Source organism: Gymnoscopelus microlampas (assembly GCF_963454915.1).
Source record: "Gymnoscopelus microlampas genome assembly, chromosome: 4".
NCBI lineage: Eukaryota > Metazoa > Chordata > Actinopteri > Myctophiformes > Myctophidae > Gymnoscopelus > Gymnoscopelus microlampas.
Genome location: NC_139941.1, coordinates 32,572,034 through 32,595,986, shown reverse-complemented (window position 1 = coordinate 32,595,986; position 23,953 = coordinate 32,572,034). Strand labels below are relative to the sequence as shown.

At 41.3% G+C, this 23,953-nt stretch overlaps 1 protein-coding gene across 1 annotated transcript; it reads left to right on the top strand.

Annotated features, from left to right (window-relative positions):
* Window positions 1–3,626: 3,626 nt before the first annotated feature.
* LOC311044060 (L-rhamnose-binding lectin CSL3-like) lies at window positions 3,627–6,020 on the top strand (the record flags this gene model as incomplete). Its single annotated transcript, XM_084055481.1, has 6 exons — window positions 3,627–3,657; window positions 3,996–4,028; window positions 4,614–4,664; window positions 4,923–5,064; window positions 5,591–5,724; window positions 5,896–6,020. Coding segments are annotated over 6 exons (393 nt in total). The 3' UTR covers window positions 5,898–6,020.
* Between the last annotated feature and the right edge of the window lie 17,933 nt (window positions 6,021–23,953).

Below are 23,953 nucleotides of genomic sequence, written 5' to 3'. Positions count from 1 at the left end.
GTGCCTCCACAGGTGCCTCCACATCCATACCACACCAAAGGTGCCTCATACTGCACAAGAAAAACATCATACTGCACAAGAAAAGCATCATACTGCACAAGATAAACGTCATACTGTACCACACAGGAAATACAATTACCAAAAAAGAAAAGAAAAGGGGAGGGTCTGTGGCATGGTGACTAGTGGCATTTAAAGTATCCAACTGTATATTGTGCACACCCGAATGTAATGTAATGAACAGAGTAGCCACGCATGACACAAAAAAATAGATAATGAATCAAAATAAAAACAGAGTGATTAGGCTATTACTAGGTTTCTCGCAACGTTTTTTGCATAATACTGTATATAATGCCGTATTTAAATAATGCTATGTCACTGTAACAACTTTAAGAATATAATATTTAAAAATCACACCCTGTGTGAAGGAAGCGGTGCCTTTGATGAGCCCCGTATTGATGTTGTCATCAATATTTGTTTATGGGACAGACACACACCCGGACAGACACACGGACACCCGGACACACGGACACACAGACAAAGTCAGATATTGAGCGGTTGGCACCGCTAAAAAAAATCATGCCTAAGTAACACCTTACAGTAAATGTACAGAATCTCTGTACGAACGTATGTATGTATGTACGTATGTATGTACGTATACGTACGTCTGTAATATCCTGCCATTGCCAGACTGATGACGTGGATTCACTCACACGTTCCTAAAAAATCACACCAATGCTGCATATCATTAGTTGTATATCATTGATGTTTGTTTTTTGCACAGAAACATCCCCAAAATGTGGTCACTTACTCACGCTATGTGCATGGTAGTAATAAAACATCATATGAAGGGGTAGAAATTGATCAGAGTAGCCATGAATGACACAATAAAATAGATAATGAATCATAATAAAAACCGACTGATGTCGTGGATTCACTCACACGTTTCTAAAAAATCACACCCAGTGTGAAGTTAGTGGTGCCTTCACTCCTGTTTGTGTTTAATAATGTAACTGGTTGCATCTTTGTGTTGCAATCAGCTGCAGCTGTTGAGGCCGTGCTCAGACATCCGGACACACAAACACACAAAGTCAGTCCTTGTGAGTGGTTGGCACCACTCAAACAATACCGTGGCATATTCACACGGCGGCCATGTTGCTATTAAGTCAATGTGCCACCCCGGTTGCCACGGCAACGGGGTGGCACTCACTCTCAATATTAAATTCCAAAATGGCCGCCGTGTGAATATGGTCTATTGCCAGGCTACATCTGTAATCCACGTATCTCGAGAACCGTTCGACTTCAAATTCGACACACGCGTTGCAGACGACCCAAGGGAGTGTAGTGCCGGTTGTCCAGAACCACCAGAAAAGGCTCTGGCTGTGGCCCAAATGAGCCAATTGATTGCCATGGCAACTGTCAGTTTACACTCTTCAGACATTCTCCACACAGGACTTTCCACAACTGCCGAACTCCCCCATATGCCCATATATGGGCAGGCCCATATATGCCCATATATACTGATAACATCAGGGAACTCCATCATGGGCATAAAGGGACACGGACAGACAGATATCTCCATATATGGGCACAAAAGGGACACAGACACAGACAGCTAAAACGGGTTATGACAACGGGTATAACGGGTATTGCATCCCTATTTTCATTGTTTCCAACTTGCATCGTTCCCAAGTAGGCCCTCAGATAATGGTAACTAAATGTATACAGTAGCCTATAGTATTATGTAGTATAATACATATAGGAGGCACAACATTGATGATAGCCTGATATAAAACATCAGTGCAGGGTAATCATGGTGTCAATGAAGTCATGAATTGGGGAGGGAGGGGAGTGGGCAGTAGGAGTGGTGTGTGGGTGTGAGGTGCTTATGTGATGGATAGCAGTCGGGTCACGGGTGTTAGAAGTCTGACAGCCTGGGGGAAGAAGCTGTTACAGAACCTTGCAGAGCTGGTTCTGATGCTGCAAAACCTTCAACCTGATGGCAGTGGGGGATCTTGCTGATTATGATTATAATTAATATTATGGTTGTTATTATCATCATTATTATTATTATTTTGCCTCCTGCTGATTGAGTGGTGCCTGGTAGATGTGTTATGTATTGGGCTGTGGAATTTATGAATGAGCCTGAGGCGTGCACCTGGACTTCGTTTATGATGTTTGGACATTTTCTAGGGTGGTCTCTTGGAGGGTCTTGTGTACTAAGCACTCAGAAAAATAATTTACTTGCAAAGAATAATGGTCTTTTCCCCCTTAATTTTATTGGGCAGATATAAACATGCACACAGTAAAATCCTGTAAAACCTCACCAGATTTTACTGTGTGGAGAAGCAAGTTCAAGGGAAGAATGGCGAGAAGGGAGGCACAATGTTTTAGATACGATCATTGATACGAGTGTATATAATAATAGCTCAGATGTATATAGCGCTTTTCTAAGTACCCAAAGTCACTTTACATAAAAAAAAGGAACCAACTTTAGAAAGAAAAAATACAAGTGCTAGATTAAAGGGCTAAGCATGGGTTGGGGGGACATCTTAACTCGGCCTCAGCTGGGAAAGGATATCCTGAAGAGGTAGGTTTTGAAGGAAGGGAGGGAGGGGGCGTCAATAGTGTGTACCGTATATGTTTTCAAATACATATATTTTTGGGGGCTTTTTATGCCTTTATTTAGAGAGGGATAGGGAAAGTAGGCTGACAGGAAATGGGGAGAGAGATGGGGGGGTGACACGTAGCAAAGGTCGTTGGGAACGGGAGTCAAACCCGCTACACGCCGTCAGGCTGGCATTGCAGCCTAGGGTGCCTGGACCGTCACACTACGGCCCAGGCCCCATAGTTTTGTTCTATTTGTCCAGGAACTGACAAAAACAATGCTGGTACATTTGTTTGTTGCTGGTCTGAGTCATGCAATCACCCACATTCATTGCACACATAGACTTTCCTTTTCTTCTCAAGCTTACATAAATACCTTGCAACTGCAGTCCTCTAGGGTCAGTCCATACCTGAGGCACCAGTTGAACCTCACCTGGTCTTTCTCAGCTCTCTTGTCTGTCCTGGTAAATGAAGTGCCTTTCAAATTCTATCCATTATGTGGTAAATCATTATGTGATCGTAACATACAAGCTGCTTCAGCAGGTAACCAACCATTATTTGAAGGTCCTTTTCTAATCTAAATATCCAGTTTGTTGGTTAACCAATGTTAACCAATTATATCAACCACTTTGGCAGGTTCACTTAGGATCCCATTCTATTTTAAAATCTCTGTTGATGAAAAAAATATGTTCCTCGCAATGGATACATACATTCTTCTTACCTTAAAACATCAGTAAATTAAGTTCAGCTGGGATTTATAGCATTCAGGGGGCCCTAACTTGCAAGTAGGCCCCAAAAACATCCAGATTTATTGAGGTTTCCTACAGTTTTATATGGCCTTATGCTTTTTAAGTGTCACATCTGGGTCAGGAGGCCCAGAATTCCTAGCAGAACCCTCCTGGCTATTGGACAGGCGTCTACATGTCTGGTCTCACAGGGACACTATAAATGTAAGAGCTCTAACACACAACAGGTCAGTCACAACACACTGAACAGACTTTGGTCCTGATTTGCTGATCAACATGTATACGATGAGACTAGCCGCCTTCACCTGTGAGTATGCACATATTATCAACAAGAACCAAGTCATGGTGTTTAGTTTATTTTAGTTCAGTTCATATTTTCTGTGCACAAACACCAAACCGCACGCATTTCCAGGACAAATCTGTTACCTTTCTGCTGTGTTTTTTTTATACCAATAACAGGACAGGAGGTGTCACTTGGTCTATTTAGGATGAACATTTGTATTGTATATCAATGCCATTTTCTTGCATTTACAATTTAGGCATTTAGCATTGGACCCACAATAGACCTAAGAACTCAAATGGCAGAGTAGAGAATTAAGTAGTCGCCTAACTATTACTAACCACACTATTTTCTTTCCTTTTCAGTGCTAGCTGCAGCCTGGTATTTCACCACCGCTGGTAAGTATTTTTTAATTATTTGAGCTATTTATTTTTGGCATTTTTATGCTTTATTTAGATAGGTCAGTGTAGAAGGTCAGTGTAGAGAGACAGAAAGCCACGGGGAGAAAGAGAGGAGAGACATGCAAGACAAGACAAAGCTCAGATTTTAACCCAGGTGCTCGCTCTCATAATGACTGAATATAATGGTCAGTGAACATGGCTGAGTTAGTCTTTATTTTAACAGAATAAATAATAGTGGTTATTTCACCTTAAGGGGCTTCTTTTACCAGAACAAACTTTGCCTTTTTAAGTTATGGTTAGTAATATTTGTTATGGTTTTGAATATATTATGGTCCTGAAGTCAGAATTAAATGAAAATGAAACTTGCAAAACCCTGATAAACCTGAAAATTGGACAAGATGTGTCTTTATAATTATTTCAGGTATAAACCATGATTATCATACTGACAAATACTAATTTCTGGCTAAACCAGAAAGTGTTTCTGTGTGATAGCTAAATACAGATTTTCATTAATCATGAAAGCGGAAGTACTAACAAAAACAGAAGTAGAGTTGTGATCTGACCAATGTGTTTGTTTAACAGAGGGCGTTGTGATCTATACCTGTCACAATGATACTGCCGAAATTAATTGTGGTAAGAACACAAACACGCACGCACGCACGCACAATATTGTGAACATGATCTCTTCCTCACGCTGACCATGTCTCGTCTCCTCTCCTCTCCTCTCCTTTCCTTTCCTTTCCTTTCCTTTCCTTTCCTTTCCTTTCCTTTCCTTTCCTTTCCTTTCCTTTCCTTTCCTTTCCTTTCCTTTCCTCTCCTCTCCTCTCCTCTCCTCTCCTCTCCTCTCCTCTCCTCTCCTCTCCTCTCCTCTCCTCTCCTCCTTATATCCAGATGTTGGCAGTAAGATCAAGTTATATCACATCCTGTACAAGGTAGGGGTTGGGACGCGTTGCGGAGAGGGAAAACGCCACCCAGAGGACGGACCAGACAACTACTGCTCCTTCCCTTGGGCAGAGATGGTGGTAGAGGACCTGTAAGATGTGACATTTTATAGCTTGTTATTACTTTGAAATGACCTAACATTTTTGGACAATTAGACAAAATGTCAGCATCATGGCCTTGATGGTAGTGAGGAATAGTTGCCTGTACAGGCAAGTTTTAAAAATTAATCTTAATAGATGCAAAGTCAAAGTTGATGAGTAAGACTGCATATCGTCGCTGTCGGGCAGAAACCTTGAATGTCAAGACTTTTAATGTTTTTTATTGATTTAATGAATGCCTAAATGCCCCAATTAGTTTTTAAACATTTTGAAAATGAATGTGAAAGTAGTTAACCTATGTGTGTCCTTGGGTTTCATAAATATTGAACCAATGAAAAGTATTATCAATAACTTGTGACTAAACATTGGATCTATTGGAACACAGGTGTTTTTTCCATTTCTTGAAAAGTAACCGTTTTGGTCATACAAGGTTTCCACCCGACAGTGACAATATGTATATGTGTCTGTCTGTCTGTCTGTCCGTCCATCCATCATCCATCCATCCATCCATCCATCCAGGTGTACCAACAAGAGGTCATGTAAGGTCCCTGTGACAGAGATGGTTTTTGGGGAGTACCCTTGTAAGGAGGCCACCAGATACCTGGAGATAAACTATGAGTGTGCCAAACCTGGAAAGAAACCTGAGACTGAATGTAAGACACACACACACACACACACGCACGCACGCACGCACACACGCACACACACACACCCTGTAGTTTTTCTAAACAAGTGAGACAATACAGTATTGAATCAGGTAGGTCACAGTTAATTTCAAAACAATATAACATAATATAATCATTATTTTTTTCTTATTTTTTTAGGAGACGCTGAACACAGTGGAGTGTGACTTTCAGGATTCAAGATTTATAACTTTATGGTTTGTTACCGCATAGACAGATCAGGATGAATGATGTACGCCACTCAATATGTGGGTTAAAAAAAGGGATGTGATTTCCAACTGTCACTTCCATCAGGAGATTGATAGAAGGTGTATTCCCCCCTAGTATCAGATGGATGCTGTAAAATTGCATATTTCACCCATAATATCGTAGACATTTTACCCTATACTTAGTTGATTGGCTAGTCCAAAAACGTACAATTTTATGATCTGTATGAGAATAGATTTTATGCATAATAAATCTTCAGCGTTTTTGGTCATATGCCCATTTGTTTCTTGCCCCCTTTTTTCTACCTCTGTCTACTTACATGGGCTATTTCTTCCATGTCTCTGTTAGCAGTATAGCACTGTAATAAAGTAGAAATGCCATCACCATTGCCTTGGTCTGTGTGGTTGTTCTTTTTTTTATATAACTTGGCTGACAAAACTGTAACAAATGGGAGGGTAATGATAAGTCATTTGGTAATGACAAAATGTTGTTTCAGAACAGAACAATCTATTTCGTCAAACGATTTAGAGAAAAGGTTCTATGTTCATCATCATCATCCTATTATTGGATAAATCAAACACCCATCAAGCGAAACCATGGCTTGCTTGTATAGTTTGTTTGATTGATTGAAGTATTTTATTTAGTAAGACATGAGAACAACAGTACAGTACATGGAAGTACAAATTCACAATACAAGGTCTACTAAACTGGAAGACTCATAAAGCACTAAGCTTGTTTAAAATGAGATCCCCACGCACACAAATCATGATGAGTTAGGCATGATAAGACTGACTGACTGACTGACTGACTGACTGACTGATTGATTTGTTTTGGTTAATTGATTCATTGGCTGGTTAGATTTGTGCTGATATGCATTGAGGGAAGAACACATCTGACATGGATACAAAATGTGGCTGTCCCATAGACCCATAATGCATGCAGGGGCGTAGCACCAAATTCTGGGCACAAAGATTCACTGTGGGCCCCCCTATGATTTTTTCCCTATAAAAAAGACGTTTATTTTTGTTGCCCCCCTTACCTGGGGCCCTAGTAACTCAGTCCCAGACTGTTATTCTTTCGCAGGCTGCCAGTATCAGTGCATTCCTCATGAGGTGGCAGCCATTTCTTTCTTTTTTTTTCAAGCATTTAATGTCTCCTCGGCAATAAAAGTGTGAGTTGTGCAGTACATTACATTACATTACAGTCATTTAGCAGACGCTTTTATCCAAAGCGACTTACAATAAGTGCAATCAACAAAGGTAGGGAACGAAAGCTACTAATCACCAGAGGTTATAAGTGCATTTTCTGCAATAACAAGCAACCAAGAGCATACCTAGCGCTAAGGTAAAAGTGCAATATATCAGCTACCTATTTCCTTAAACAGATGAGACAAAGTAGTCAAATGAGCAGGAGCTAAAAACAAATAATTGTATTGACTAAACAAGATCCAATAAACAATTCAACAATAAAACAAGCATTCGTACAACTAGTTAACAACAAGTAGGCCAGGCAAAGAGGAAGGGTAGTGTTTCCTGAAGAGGTGGGTTTTCAGCCTGCGGCGAAAGATGGGCAGTCACTCTGCTGTCCTGACATCAGTGGGAAGTTCATTCCACCACTGTGGGGCCAGAACAGAAAAAAGTCGTGACCGTGTCGATCGACCAGTAGGCAGGAGAATGCTGCTATTCCACCTGGACCAACAGATACTTTAGTTTACTGTATGAGCATCCAGCCATGAGCCATGAAAACAATACACACATCTGTTTAATGTCTCTTGGCAGGTAGACTTTGATGTCAAAAGCCAGATGAAACAACATGAAACCCCTCTGTGACTTGATGGTACAATGACACAATAAGCCATCTCCCATTACTTTTATTTCCCCATGTAATCACAGAAATGTGATTACATGGGGTGGTTTAAAGCAACCAGAAATGCACTAGAATTATCTGTACAGATCTGGTTCACAGTTGTGTCCTCTGAGAAATATCATATAATTCACATTTACATAATGTGCTTGAATAAAGTTCAGTAATTGCAGCATTGCACTAACCTTGGCGGTGTTAACACAGGGGCGTGTTCAGGTGCTTTGAAATTAAATTCCACTCATATGTTATCTCAGTTCACTGAGGCAGCTTTCCCATGCATTCCCAGCAATCTACATTCACCTGTGGCAATCATCTTTACTCCTGTGATTTGCTCTCTAGACAGATGTGTCGATGTGCTATTTACAGCAATGCACATCTTACACATTGAATACAAATTTCCCCTGGCTATTTGTCTAGAAAATCGTTTTATTCATCTTTTAAATGGTTCTTATTTTGATCGGCCTTCAAAGAGCCAGGGAGATTTTAATGACTACACAGACTATCTGAGAGCTGAATATATTCTATGAGAATGGAATGGTGTATGACGTGCACATGCGTGCGGACGTTTGCTGGGCATATACCAGTGTAGTTATGTACACGTGTGTACATGGAAATGTATACATATTTTAGGACTCAAATTAAAATATAGATGATTATGATGAATAGAGAGAGAGGGAGAGCACCGTTCTGAACAAATTCTACCTGAATTAGCAGATCTGCTGCGAGACAGACTGTTGCTGTTGTTCCTGAAGTCACAGGTTATTCAAAGGTAGCAATGATCACAATTTTAGCCAATTAGCTGATGTTGTTCAGAGTGACACCCTAGCATTGAGCAAGACTAGAAACACTAACAGTTCTGAATAAGATCAAGTCGGTGTGTGGATTGACCCAGTGCACCAGCCAAGCACCCATGACCTTACTAACCAGCCTCTCTGTTCTGCCATGGCCCTGTGGTGTTGCTACAAGCAATTTATGTGTAGGGCATGTGTAGGGCACCTGAGTCAGTAAATTACATCATTGCTGTCATAACTAACCCTATACGTAGTTCTGTCAGGTTCTCCTCTGGACTGTGGAACCATCGGCGTTCGAAATTGAACATAGTCTTTTTTTTTAAATTATTTTTATTTATTTTTCAGTTATTTTTATTTTTATTGTATTGTATTTTTTATTGTGATATGGATCTCCCTTTGGTCTGAAATAAAGATTGAATTGATATCTACTGTATGAATTTGTTGTTTGGAAAATACTGTATACTGTATGAAATGCGCATTTGGAGCTGGTGACTAGATACTACTGTACATAATTGTTCCTACACTTGATCAATGTCCACACATTTGATTGGATATCACTGACCAAGCCCCGGGACTCCTCCCAGGCTATTTTCCATTGGATAGCGCTGCAAATTACATCCAGAACAATACTTACAGCACTAATACTGGAACAGCGAGCCATGTGTCTCACTGTTTTAAGACGTTAACTTGATGTTCCCAAGATCACTGGTTCAGACCACATCGCTGGTGTCCTACTTTGACTCCAAAGCATGTCCCAATAGTCTGACCAAAGTTACTGTATAGGTTAGTGTGAGGTTAGCACACACACACACACACACACACACATACACACACACACACACACACACACACACACACACACACACACACACACACACACACACACACACACACACACACACACACACACACACAGCTAGGAATGGGGGGGATCTGGCTATGAATCTGGACACTAGCCTACCTGCAATATCCGAACTACATTCACAGATGACACATATCAGACATGTAAATTAATGATGTTATGAAAATAACTTCTCAGAAACTGGTCCCTGACATTGAGGTGTCTGGAAGCAGCAAGTGAAAATTTCATGCTGGCTACCCATGTAAATTTGACTGTTTTTGAAAAATAATAATAAAAAATATTTTTAAAACTTTTTTAAAAGTAATTACGTTTTGACGCATTAGTCATATTATTGTTATTCACTGATATGTTCTGAATATTCCATTATTGTTCATCACTTCAATAAAAGAAGTCTAATTGTTGGAAGCATGCAGGCCTGCATAAAAAAAAGGTTGTGTAGCCATTTACAAATTAGAAAGTATATAGCGGAGACAGTATTTGGAATAGAATTATTCTATTTTCAAATGGTTTATTGGCTCTTCTACATTTTGAATCCTAATATATTTCTGCACAGAGAGGTGATTTTATTATTTTATTTATTCCTTTCCTTTGACTTTGCATAGTAATGTATGCATCATGCTGCAGTGCAAGCACACGCAAGAGTTTTTCAGCATGAGTTCACAACGTATTATCTGACAGAAAGAGAGAAGACACTCTCCTCACCTCTGCTCTGTAACCAATAAAACAACTCTGAATGTAATATTGAGGGCATACAAAGCGTCTTTATCTATTGGCACCGCGAGGGAGAGAGAAAATAACTGAAAATTAAGACTCATGAACTGATATTCATTTCAAATTCAATAATCTTTAATCAGATTTTTATTATGTTTTTGTGTTTCTTTTTCATCTGCATTTTCTCCTGAGAGCCATCATCCTTCTCTTCATCATCATGTCATAATCTTATTACATTATGCTTGGACCCTGTTGCCACTTGCAGTTTATTTATGTATTTGTTTATTTGTGTATGTATTTATAGTGGGATCACAGTTTGTTTCTCTTTTTATAAGGCTGTTATGTTTTCAGTTATTGTTGTCATGACAGCCAGTTCCCATCTGATGTCATGTGGTAGTTCAGACTGCTCCACACCGTACTGAATAACTGCTAGCTTGCATAACATCTTCAGATTAGGACTTAAATCTAAAATATACAGGTCATCAGGTGTGTGGTGTCCTCCAAAAAAGATGATACGATCTCCCACCATGCAACAATCTCCCACCATCCAACAATCTATCCAAGGCCACAATCCATTCCCACACGGGGCTTTCCCTTTGGGCTCAACCTTCTTCCATGAGAAGGTCTGTGGATTGAATTTCCACAGATAATGTAAGTCCTGGTTTGAGTTGCTGAAAACAGATAAGTTGCCACCAAATATGTACAGCTCTCCATTGTAGGCAAAGGCTGAATGAACAGAGCGTCTTTCTGGAAGAAGCTGTGCAGAAGGTGTGCTCAGCCAGCAGTTGGTCTCTGTGTCAAACACTCTGATGTTGTTGTACCAGTCAAACCCCTGGACCCCATAGTCCCCATAGCCCCCAAATACAAACATCTTTGTCCCGATGATGGTGGCAGAGTGACCCGTTGAAGCAGCTGGTGGTGTGCCTCTGGTGTTAATTAAAGTCCAGACCATTGTGGTGATGTCCAACTTGAGGATGTCATTAGTGTATCCAGTCAGCTGGACGAATCCTCCATGAATATACATGACCTTCCTCAAGACACAGGCTGAGTGGTAGCACCTCCCCTCTGGAACAGTACCAGAAATATTGGGTTTGGACCATCTGTGGTTGTCTACATCAAATGCATAAAGCACGTTACAGTAAGTATGTCCCCCCCAGATGTAGACAATATCTTCTACCAGAACAGCTGTGTGGAACTCGCGCACACAGGGAACCTCAAGGTGATGTTCTCCTCTTCCATTTGTCCATGGGGGCAACTTCCTCCAGCGTAGAGACACTGTATTGAATATGTGGACTTCAACCTGATCACTGTTGTTCTTGTTAATGTAACTGTATCCTTCAAATGAGTACAGCTTGTGTCCGACTACCACAGCAGCGTGGTAGTAAGTCTTACGTCCTCCTTTCAGATGTATCGCCCAGTGAAACATTTCACACACCAGCACCACTGTGAATCAGTGCAACTAATTCACAGAAGAGGTTGATAGCAACTTGTCGCTAAAAGTTCCTGAATGTGTTGTGTTGGAAAATACAATAACGACATTTAAAAGGACAATTACATCTGATGTAATAATGATGTAATGTGATGTCATTGCGTGATGACATCTTTATATGGAATAGCTAATGACGTTACTCAACCTGAATGGCTATTTTATCTAAATCTATGATCTCAATTGTGTCAGTACTATGACACCAGTAATCCATATTTGGGCATATTGTGATAAAGACACACTATCTGTAGCCTGGTAAACCCTCCCTCCGGAAATCTCATTTCCATTTGATTTCAGGAGTGAGTCTGGCCTGAACCGCCTTTCTGCAATATTCGCTGTGGGCTGGAGTTGGGCGGGAGTAATACCGTTGACTGACAACCCCTTCAACCAATGATCGTTTTTCCCCTTCAGCCAATCAGCAGTTCATTTTGACGACCTCCAGACTATGTGACGCAACGGGACTTTTGGGACGGCCATGCCCAAAATAGGTTGCCTTATTGGGATACATGCGTGTCACTCCCCGCCCCTGCCGGTTCTCTAAATGTATATTTTTAAATAGGCTCTGTCATGATTAATTGACCACATATATGAAGTTAAACAACTAAATTCTATCCAAACGTTTTCTTAATAGTAAATTCCGTGCCTCAAAAAAGAAGTTTGAGACCGTTTTAAAACCGAAAATAAGAACTGACGGTACTCGCAGAAACAACAATGGCTGCCGTTCGTCTTTTGTCGGCCCCAGTCAGGCTGCACTCGGCTTCATTCGGGCTCACTCGAACTCGCCACCTGATTGGCCAACTGTCGCTGTCAATCACAGAACGATGTGCGACGACGCTGATAGGCTCGTCAGTTCGGCGTACAGAGCGAATATTGCAGAAAGGCGGGTCAGGCCAGACTCACTCCTGAAATCAAATGGAAATGAGATTTCCGGATGGAGGGTTTACCAGGCTACACTATCTGTGTGAATGAATGACTCCTCTGACAGGGAGAATTATAATGTAGCTGTGTGTTGCTGAGCTGACATTAGGACCATGCTTATTAACATTCATTCAATTAAAAAACTATTAATTCTGCATCCCAGCAGCCTGTATGAGTTCCAGTCTGTGCACTATAGGAATATTTTAGTCATGCTGCTTCAGTTGAACCACATAAATGAGTTTACGGATTACATGCATTTAATCTATTGCAATGTGACTGACACTTTGTTCATAAACATACAGACACACATGCACATACTGCACACACAACACACACAAGGCTGGGCAAAAACTGGAACAATTAAAATTGGCCAATATTAACTTGAGGGGTGTCTAATCATCGGTTTTCGGGGGTGCTGAATCCATTCCAACCATTAGTTTTTAGTAAAAAAATACTCCTGACCATAAAATAGTCCACGCCCACTTTTCAGGGGGCCTATCCATCAAATTGTAGTGGTCAGAGATCAATCTGAAAGAAACCATTGGCCAGCACAAGTTTACCGCCCATCATGATTTGTGTGCATGGGGATCTCATTTTAAACAAGCTCAGTGCTTAATGAGTCTTCCAGTTTAGTAGACCGTGTATTGTGAATTTGTACTTCCATGTACTGTTGTTCTCATGTCTTACTAAATAAAGTACATCAATCAACCGTACACCTCTTCACAGTGAGTGGTGACCTGCTGTTCACAGACAAGAGACCATACTCAAGGAACTGCCCAACCAGGAGAGGACTAGTGAAGACTTTGGTGATGCTGATCAGCAACCACAAAATGCTACAAGTGATGGTTATCCCCTGTAAACTAAGAAGGTAACTCTCATGGAATGGCAGTGGTCCAGGGAATTGGAAATCCATCATAGATCATTGTGCCCAGTAGGCTGACCACTTCAAAGCCTCACAGAACAGCAAGTCCAAGGAGTATAGGGAGATCTTTGTAGGTGTCTGACCACTACAATGTCCCATCTCTCATCTTGTAAAATGACACACCATTGGGGAAAGTTTCAGCAAAACAGTTCCTGTCAAACAGCATCAAAGATGTCTATCTCACCAAGAAAGCCCTCCGAAGTTTACCTTTTTTACCTTTTTCAAGGTAAACCCAAAGTCAATTCAAGGCAGGATGTCCATTCAAACTGAACACAATCGCCATAGCTCGCACAAGTAGTAGTGCGCCTTGCCAAGCCATGTGGCCCATGGGCCTGTTGCGTGAGTCAGCTTGAGGTACAAGTACACCCCCTGGACATGACGCAAGTATGTTGCATGGACTTACCTCCAATCCAACCCTTGATTATGAGTGGCAAGCAGGGAGGCATTTTGTACCATTTTTATAGTCTGGTATGACCCAGCCGGGGAATCGAACCCTGACCTTCCAATCTCAGGGCGGACACTCAAATCACAAGGCCACTGAGCTGGTAGCTTGCACAAAGAGCCTGGATAATCCTGACCTGCACGGCCTGGATGCTGTCTGAAGAGGGGCAACAAATCTCTGGTCTTTTTTTTTTTGCAACCCGATGGTACCTTCAGCAATGCAAGCACATTGCCTACATATATTTAGAGTATATTTATACATACATTTTTGCATAATTTATGCATATTATGCTAATGAGGAAAGGTTACATGACTGCACCATAGTAGGACAACACAAACATGGATTGAAATATATGCATTAATCCAGCATTTTTATCATTTTTCTTAACCTTTTCAAGCAGTCACAGAATATTTATCTCCAGTATGATCGATCCCCTGATGGTTGCTAATCACGGAGGGTTTCACTGTGCTTCCGCGAAAAGAAAAGAATGTCATCGCGACCTCCCATTCACTGGTCATACGCCGTTGAAAATAGCATGTCTCGCCCAAAAATAGAGCCTTGGTAAGGAAGAAATTGTAGCTGTCTCTCTGTCAATATCAAGAGCCACTAGAATAGATAGGAATGAGGTTTTTCTACCAAGCAAACTGGACTCGGCGGGTTTCAGAGTATGGACAGAGAAAGGACTTATCACAGTTCACCAGTTGCTTGCAGGATAGATTTGGTTTGGACTCAAAAGACTTTTACAAATACTTACAGGTGAGAAGCTATCTGCTGTCACATAAGGACTGGGAGATTTTGATGTTTGGGGTCCTAGACTTCATGAAAATAGGATTTTTATCAAAATCGGCGAAGTGTCCCTTTAACCTCCCTATATGAAGGTATATGTCTGTTTTAGAGTGCTGATGCATGGAAGCTTTACACCGATCCAAGTGGTTCGGTAAAGAACGATGAACACATTTGATTTAGTTGACCTTTTACTGAAGCTTTAAAGGCAGTCTTCAATTGTACAGACGTGGGTGTGGTTCTGGTTGAAATACAGAAAACAGATAACACAAAAACAATTAACACCCAATCTACAACCATTAACATAATACCTGCCGAAATAACACACTTAACCATCAAATTCAGACAACTGCACAAACAAACATGTAGGCTACTCACAACAAAGAGACGCACACGTGCAGGTCTGCACAGTTGGGAAAAAACATCAGACTGATCCTGATTTTATAGCTGAGGCCTGACTTGATTGCTATGGGCTCCAGCTGACTGACTAATTAAGAGATCGAGGTCAGCTGGCCTTGCCAATCAGTGGTAGCCTACTCCACTGCCTTCAACTGGCCCAACAATGTCTGTGTGCTTTTGTGTAAAGGTATGTGCCATGATAACCTTGTGTTATATTTATGTATATTTAATTTCCAAGTGAATGTCCTGATATTTAATCTGAATTAATCTGTTGTTTAATATGTCTGCCGAATTGTCCTTCTTTTCTATTATGTTTTTCTCTTTTGTTTTTTCTAGTGTATTTTTATTTTAGTTTGTTTGCTGGGGGAACACATTTATACACTGTGAAATTTCTGTGCACAAAAAAAAAACACAGGAGCCGAGATACAGAATATTTCCCAAATACTTAACCAGGAAGTGAATGGAGCAGTAAATCTTTGGTTCACGTTATCTCCTGGTTCTGTGTGTGAAATGAAAATAAAAATAAAATAAAATAAAATTTGAAAATTAGATTACTGGTATACAGCTTTCCTAACTTAATTTATATGAGAACAAATACTAGGATGTTCTGATTGACCAGATCACAGAATGTCACATTCTTTTTTGTATGGTCTATTTTTATCTATTCCCTATTTGCTTGGTTGCACTATGGATTTGACACCCTTTATAATCAGTCATGTCAATTATATTGGCTAATTATTAGCAGTAATCTTGACATTTATAATCAGGTATTTCAATTATGTTGTAGTGTTTTTTAATATACTGCAATCATATAATTTTTAAATTCTATATATTCATATTTTGTTTTCAAATCATGTTCTATTAGTGTTGTTATACATAGGTAGAGGCCTCATATAAGCCCTTTGGGCTTCTTGCCTCTTCCTGGCACTTTTCTTTTTTATATTTTGTGTACTGTTTTTTGTATTGTTTTTACATTTTGTGCTAAATAAATCAAATCAAGGCTTAATATTTCTCTTTTCAGAGCAGGGGTGAGGGAGGAAAACGTTCTGCTCCATTCCGAAAGTGGTGTGGCCTGGTTGGGGAACTTCGCTCCATCATTCCAAAGTCTGTGCCAGTACTTGCAGTGACTGCTACAGCATCAAAGGAGACCAGACAGGACATCATCAAACACATAGGACTGATTAACTGTGTAGAGATTGTCCAGTCTCCAGATCGAGCCAATATCCGGTTGGCATCAAAGAAGGTGGATTCAGATCCAGTAAAGACATTTGCATGGCTGTGCAAAGAACTGGAGCTGAAGGGAACCAGCACAGAGAAGGTCTTAATATATTGCAACAGCATTTCTGACTGCTCTCTGCTCTACGAAGATGTGTTCAAACAGACAACCGGGAGTAAGTTCCGTCACCCAGAGGGTGCAGAAGACATTTCAGGCAATAGACTGGTAGACATGTTCCACTCAGAGACGGCAGAGGATGTAGTAGTTCTCGCCACTTCTGCCTTGGGTATGGGTGTGGATTTTACAGGATTTAATATGGTGATAAACTATGGGCCACCAAGGGACACAGAGGCTTACATGCAGGCCTTGGGTAGAGCTGGCAGGGATGGATCAAATGCTCATTCGTTAATTTTGTACCATGGTCGACAGTTAGTGGGTGTTTCTGAACAGATGCGTGATTATTTGTCAGATAAAGAAACCTGCCGTCGGGCAAAATTGATGCATCTCTTTGATGGAGAGAAAATCAATGTAATTTCCCCTAGTCATTCGTGCTGTGGCTTCTGTGCTTCCTCATGTGAATGCAATCCCATGTGTGATGGACAACCCAGCCAGATTGAAAAGTTTGCTGGAGAGAAGCTAGATAGCAGACAAAGAATTGTTAGTGAGAGGCAAAAGCGATTATTGAGTGCAAAGTTAGAGGATATCGGAGATGACTTGATACTACAAGGGTTTTGCGGTGGGTTGACTGTGTACAGCACTGCCACTGTGAACCTAACAGATGACACACACGCTAATTTGATCCAAGAGGTCATTGAGAGAAGTGATTGTCTGTTCGCATTACACTACATCTTTACCAATGTTTCAGTAAGCACCATACTGCAGGCTCAAACCATTTTAAAGGTTCTTGGTGAAATCTTTCAAGACCTATCGGTAATTGAGGTACATGACCACCCCAAATAATCATATTTGAACAGTGGACCCTCCACCCTGACAAACACTTGGACTTGTAGGAATTACATATAGTTTAGTGAAATATTTTGAGATGGGGGTCCGCGGCCAAATTCATATAATTTTGGGGGTCCTTGACATGAACAAAGTTTGAGAACCACTGATATTAGAGCAAAAAAACTGTTAGGATTTAGAAGACATTTGTAGAATCCCCAGAAGAAAAGATTTGAGTTAAAAAAATGTTTGCTTTAAAAAAATATCTTCAGTTTGTGGCTTACAGTACTTCAAAAGGCTGGAGGATGTGTCACCAATATAATTATCACTGCTGCTTCAGGGTCTGTCTTTGATTATTGTGATTTGGATTGTACTCAAACCAACACGCTCTTGCAGGATGACACACCCACATTCCCCCCAGACAGACACACACAGACAGACACACACACACACACACACACACACACACACACACACACACACACACACACACACACACACACACACACACACACACACACACACACACACACACACACACACACACACACACAGAATGGGTGTACTCAACTGACTCAGTTGAGCGTTCATCAAGATTTCCTGGTGCAATGGTCAGTATAAATATTAGCACTGTCAGGGAAACCATCAGGGTTCTGTTTTTGTTGATACAATCTGTATAAAATATGTATTCAAGATTTGCACACATTTTCAAGATAAAAACAAAATAGCAGATCTGCAAGCTCATAGCGCGGCACCCTATGAGCTTGTATATCTGCTATTTTTGAATAGCCCAAAGACATTAATAAAATAAAATTACAGATTCTTTAATGGGTTAAACTAATAATCTGGGGACCCACCCAAAACAATTTGGGGAACCACTGTCATAATTGACCATGTGATACACTGTGAACAAAATGTTTCTATGTCTCTTCAAATACACTCATTAAGTCTGCACATTTATTGCATGGGTGACTGACATTTGTACAAGCATTTTCGCCTTGAAAGAGACTTTTCTAAACAGCATTCACCCCAGCAATATGGCATGTCAGTCGGCATGTCTTGTATATGGTGGGAAACCCATTATTTTGTAACACTTGTACAATTTCACTTGATTAATAAATGTTTTTAATAAATCACTTTGTGAATTTAATGTGGAAAATGCTGTTAGAATCGATCAATGGTTCTCAAATGTTTTCAGAAAGAGGATCCGATCCCCAAATTGATAATCATTTTGCTGTGTACCCCCATTTGAAAATATTTGTTGACACAGCCCATAACACAACATTTAACACAAAATCTATGGCCATCTCACAGCACATTTGTGGAAATGCTGATGTGCCCCTTTTATCACCAAATAAATTCCTTTAAAATGGGATTGAGACAATGGATTTCACAAGATACTTGTCACAGGAGATGCTTCTTAGAAGTTTGTTCACTTGATATTCTGTTTAATACTGTAAAAATTTAACTTCAATATAGTTAATAGATACATGTCCTCAGGAATGATAACACTTTAGGCCTGTTTAACACACTTAGTGTAGGGATATCTGGATATGCCATGCTGTAACAGGTGAAAGCTTTTTGGAATATTAATATGCATGAAATGATTATACATGAACAAGTAGTTCCAATAGGTTATTTTATTAAAAACAGGCAGTGGTGGAAAGTAACAGTAACAACAGTAACAGATTTACTTGAGCACTTTACCAACTCACAATTGTAGATCGGCTATTTTCAAATGGCTGAAATATACTGAGGCCTGATTTATAAATACGATAGATAGATAGAGCTAGAGAGAGTGAGTGAGTGAGCGAGCAGAAGTATACATGTGAGAATATTAAATTGTTCCTGGCCACTTCTCACTGCTGGGTGTCAAGTAGCCCCAATTTGGTGTTATCAGGAGAACTTGGCCTGGGTGTTGATGGTAGAACTGGGCCCATTAGAAAAACCTGTAAGTTTATATTTTGTAAACTGGATTTTGTGCTCAATTTATTTATGACAACTTGTCACTTATGATACAATTATATAAATGATTCCTGGTGTTTAAGAAACTAAATTATGATGAAAGATGAACACTACTGTTTTGGGTTATGTTTTTATAACAAGGAAAGCTAAAGCAGTGGACCACCTCATGTGTGCCTAATATTAAATAATTAAACTTAACACTTTAATAAGACGTTTTGCAATAGGACCTTTCTGTGCATCAAGTCTTAATTCAGAAACCAATAAACAAAAAAGTGACTTGTGTTCAATCCAAGCACATTTCTTTTAAATGTACATTTGCTATTGCAAAGGCCCTCAATGCCGCTCATCATTTAGGTTCATCACCCATCATCCAACGCCCTTTGAACAGTCAAAATACAGTTTAATACAGTATATGAGTGGGTGGAGAAACTGTGCTGTAAAGTGTGATGCAAGATTGCCGTCCTTGGATTTTTCACAAATAAAAGAGACCATACTTGTTCTTAATCTTTTATTAAGAATAATAGAACAATATAACATGTAATAATAATATGAAAAAAAAACACCCCACCCCAACAGATTTAGCACCATTAAAAGGGCCAGGAGTCACTGAACTTCAACTCCACCTCCATCTGCAACATCAGATACCTGAAATGAGTAAGAGATACTGTATTACTTCAACATGCTCCAAAACCGAGGGAACTTATCACAGTTCCCTTGGTTATCTCAGATTGGTTATTTGTATTTGTTAATACATTTTCTAAAACGGTGCGCGTGTGTCAATCTGTCTGTGTACAGCTAGTCTCGAGTAGCCAGACAACTATTCCACAATCTCTGAATGCTATATAGAATCTGGAACTACAACTCCCGAAATCCGAGAGAGGAAACTGGCACTTCCGTTCACGAAAATATATTTTAAAATATCTTTACATTTTACTTTTTAGCGGTGCCAACCGCTCTACACTTGACTTTGTCCGTATGTCCGTCCGTCCGTATCAGCACGGGATGATGAGCACGGGATTTTACACAGCTATAACTCCAGTTTGCAGCATGCCACCAAGTCCAAATATGGTATGTGGACTTAGACCACCAATAGGGACGAGCATGAATTGCTGAAGTTATCACAGCGGGGTCCAGGGACCCCCCGCGTATGTTCTGTCCGTCCGCCCGTTTAGGGCACAGGATTTAAAACAGCTATAACTCCAGTTTGCAGCATGCCACCAAGTCCACATTTGGTATGTGGACTTACACCACCAATAGGGACGAGCATGAATTGCTGAAGTTATCAAAGCGGGGTCCAGGGACCCCCCGCGTATGTTATGTCCGTCCGCCCGTTTAGGGCACGGGATTTAAAACAGCTATAACTCCAGTTTGCAGCATGCCACCAAGTCCAAATTTGGTATGTGGACTTAGACCACCAATAGAGACCAGCATGAATTGCTGAAGCCCCGCCCCCTCTGTCTTCCCATTGGCTGGCCTTTAAACAGCCATAACTCACGTTCGCAGCATGCTACGGAGTACAAATTTTGTGCATGGACTAAAACCACCAATAGGGACAAACTGTAATTACTTAAGCCCCGCCCCCTCTGTCTGCCCATTGGCTGGGCTTTAAACAGCCATTATTCCAGTTTGCAGCATGCTACCAAGTACAAATTTGGTAAGTGGACTCAGACCACCAATAGGGACGAACTGAAATGAGTTACACCCCGCCCCAAAGGCACCGCTTCCTTCACACAGGGTGTGATTTTTAATTTCCATTTCTGCTTAACAGCAAGCTAAATATACATAGATGATTTGTATTTACATTAGGATAAATCTGCACGACTGTAAAGACGAAACAGAAGGAGGGGAGGAGGCTTCACATCCGGTTTATAATCTGATCATGATCAGAGCTTCCGAGTCCCAGACTGTATGACCGGAAACATTTGTAAATTGTGGGAGGCAACACTCTGGCCACGCGAGACTACTGTACAGCTAATCTCTCTGCACCGAATTTTTCACATGGGCCTGTTATAGCGCCACCAGGAGGCCGATTTTGCCAAAACACATTTCTTGACAGTACTCCTACAGATTTTGTCCAAACATCACGCAAATCGGAACACAGTATCTCTATAGTCATAAAACAAAACAAAACGATTTTCAGATTCCATCCGATTCCTGATTGACTAAGATTGTCTTCCAAAGTTTGCAGGAGTGCTCCGTTTTGAACAAAATGCCTCAAATCATGAACCCAGCGTGCAATTTCCGTGAAATTTTGCAGCACATTCCCACTAGGCTGAGGAAGAAATGCCACTTGGAAATGTCTAAATCAGCCTCATTGTGGCGCTATAACAGGCCGATTTGTTTTTACCTATAACTGCACCGATCTGTGTAAAACTTTGTGTGCACACTCCCTAGAGGCCAAAGAAAAACCTTTGCCCTGCAATTTTCACCACCAGGAGGCCGACTTATGTAAAACAATTTACTACTCCTTCAGATTTAATCAAAATTTCACGCAAATCAGTACACATGATCTCTATAGTCTTGTGATCAAGACGGATCTGTTTGATGTTTGATATTCCATCGTGATTGACATCTAAAGTTTGCTGGAGTGGCTCATTTTGAACAAAATGCCGCAAATCATGAACGCAGCGTTCTAGGTGCACTGGTGCACTGCCTGTGAGAACTGCACTCCCGTGCTGTCACACGCTCAGTAGTCCGCTGTAGTATGCTCACCTAACCAATAATCAGAAAACATGAATGAACAATGCCTGTATGTAATAACGACTATGGTCATCTGCGTGAATGGGCGTGCGTGTTCATGAACGTGTTCCTGGTTTGGGGGCTGAAATAGTAAGAGCATCTCTCCTATCTAATTATATAAACGGCAAGTCACTTCCGCGCGCGCTGACGCCATAGCCACAGCTCTGTAATCGAGTAAACCCAACGGCGACACAGGACATGTCGCGAAAACAGTAGCCACGGCCGACTTTCACAATTTACGGGTGGCGTAGGCCACCTAACATTGCTCCCTTCACTGTTTCCACGTCGCCACATAATTTATTCCACTCACGACATTTCGGACAAAACGGAAGGTGAATCACTTTCGAACCGTTTACCGTGCACACCACCGACACCGAACGGCGACGGGTTTCGCCGAAACAACACGAGAGGCCGCCATTGCACTCTGCCCATCTCCTCCACAACACCACACACGCAGCTCCTTTGCTTCAACCCCCCCCCCCTTCTTACGTACCTCCTTTGTTCCACCCAGGCCGTTACTTTCACTTCACTCATGTCTCGATCACAATATGTCCGTCCTTCACGTGCCATGTTCATCCCAAACACACAAACAAACAGCGACGGCCACAGCACAGCACGTTGCCCAGGCTAATCTGGTAAACAAACCAGGCTAGGTTCATGACACCAAAGGACTCGACAGTGATGTCATCATTATGCAACCCAGAAGTACAAATACCAAGGATACGTCAGTGATGTCAGTCGGGTTGCCAGGCATGCCAGGTTCTCTAAAAACAAGCGCCAGAAACAAGCAACCACCTTCATGAAAAAAAAAAAAACACCGAAGGGGTCCGCAATGTTCCAGGGGTGTCCCCGCGCGTCCCAACACTCCACAGGGGGTCAGTGGACCAGCAGGGGGTCCGTGGACCCCCTGTGGACCCTCTGAAACATAAAAAATATTATTTCTTCTAATTTCTTCCTTTTTCAAAAAAACTTTTCCACAGTTTTACTCCGGCGATTTGGGTCCCCCAATATACACGCGGCCACGCTGGGCCCCGTGCGCGGCTGGGGTTGAGGGGGGCGTAGCCCCCCGAAACTCTAGTATTTCTATATTTTTGGCTCTAACATACACTGTGGATGGATGGATGGACGGACGGACGGATGGATGGATGGACGGACGGACGGATGGATGGGTGGATGGATGGATGGATGGATGGATGGACGGACGGACGGACGGATGGACGGACGGACGGATGGATGGATGGATGGACGGATGGACGGATGGACGGACGGATAGGCGGATGGATGGATGGATGGATGGACGGACGGACGGATGGAAGGACGGACGGATGGATGGATGGATGGATGGATGGATGGATGGATGGATGGATGGATGGGTGGAGACAGACAGACAGACAGACAGACAGACAGACAGACAGACAGATAGATAGATAGATAGATAGATAGATAGATAGATAGATAGATAGATAGATAGATAGATAGATAGATGAAGATGGATGATGATGATGATGATGATAGACAGACAGACAGACAGACAGACAGATAGACAGATGAAGATGGATGATGATGATGACAGACAGACAGACAGACAGACAGACAGACAGACAGACAGATGAAGATGGATGATGATGATGATGATGATGATGATGACAGACAGACAGACAGACAGACAGACAGATGACGATTGATGATGATGATGACAGACAGACAGACAGATGACGATTGATGATGATGATGACAGACAGACAGACAGACAGATGATGATAGATGATGTACAGTGTACCGTGCATGTTCACATCATGTATGCTTTAGATTACTTGAAACCACTTTTCAAATATATATTTTTAGCGGTGCCAGCCGCTCTACCTTTGACTATGTCCGTCCGTATGTCCGTCTGTCCGTTTGTCCGTCTGTCCGTTTGTCCGTATGTCCGTTTGAGCACGGGCTTTAAACAGC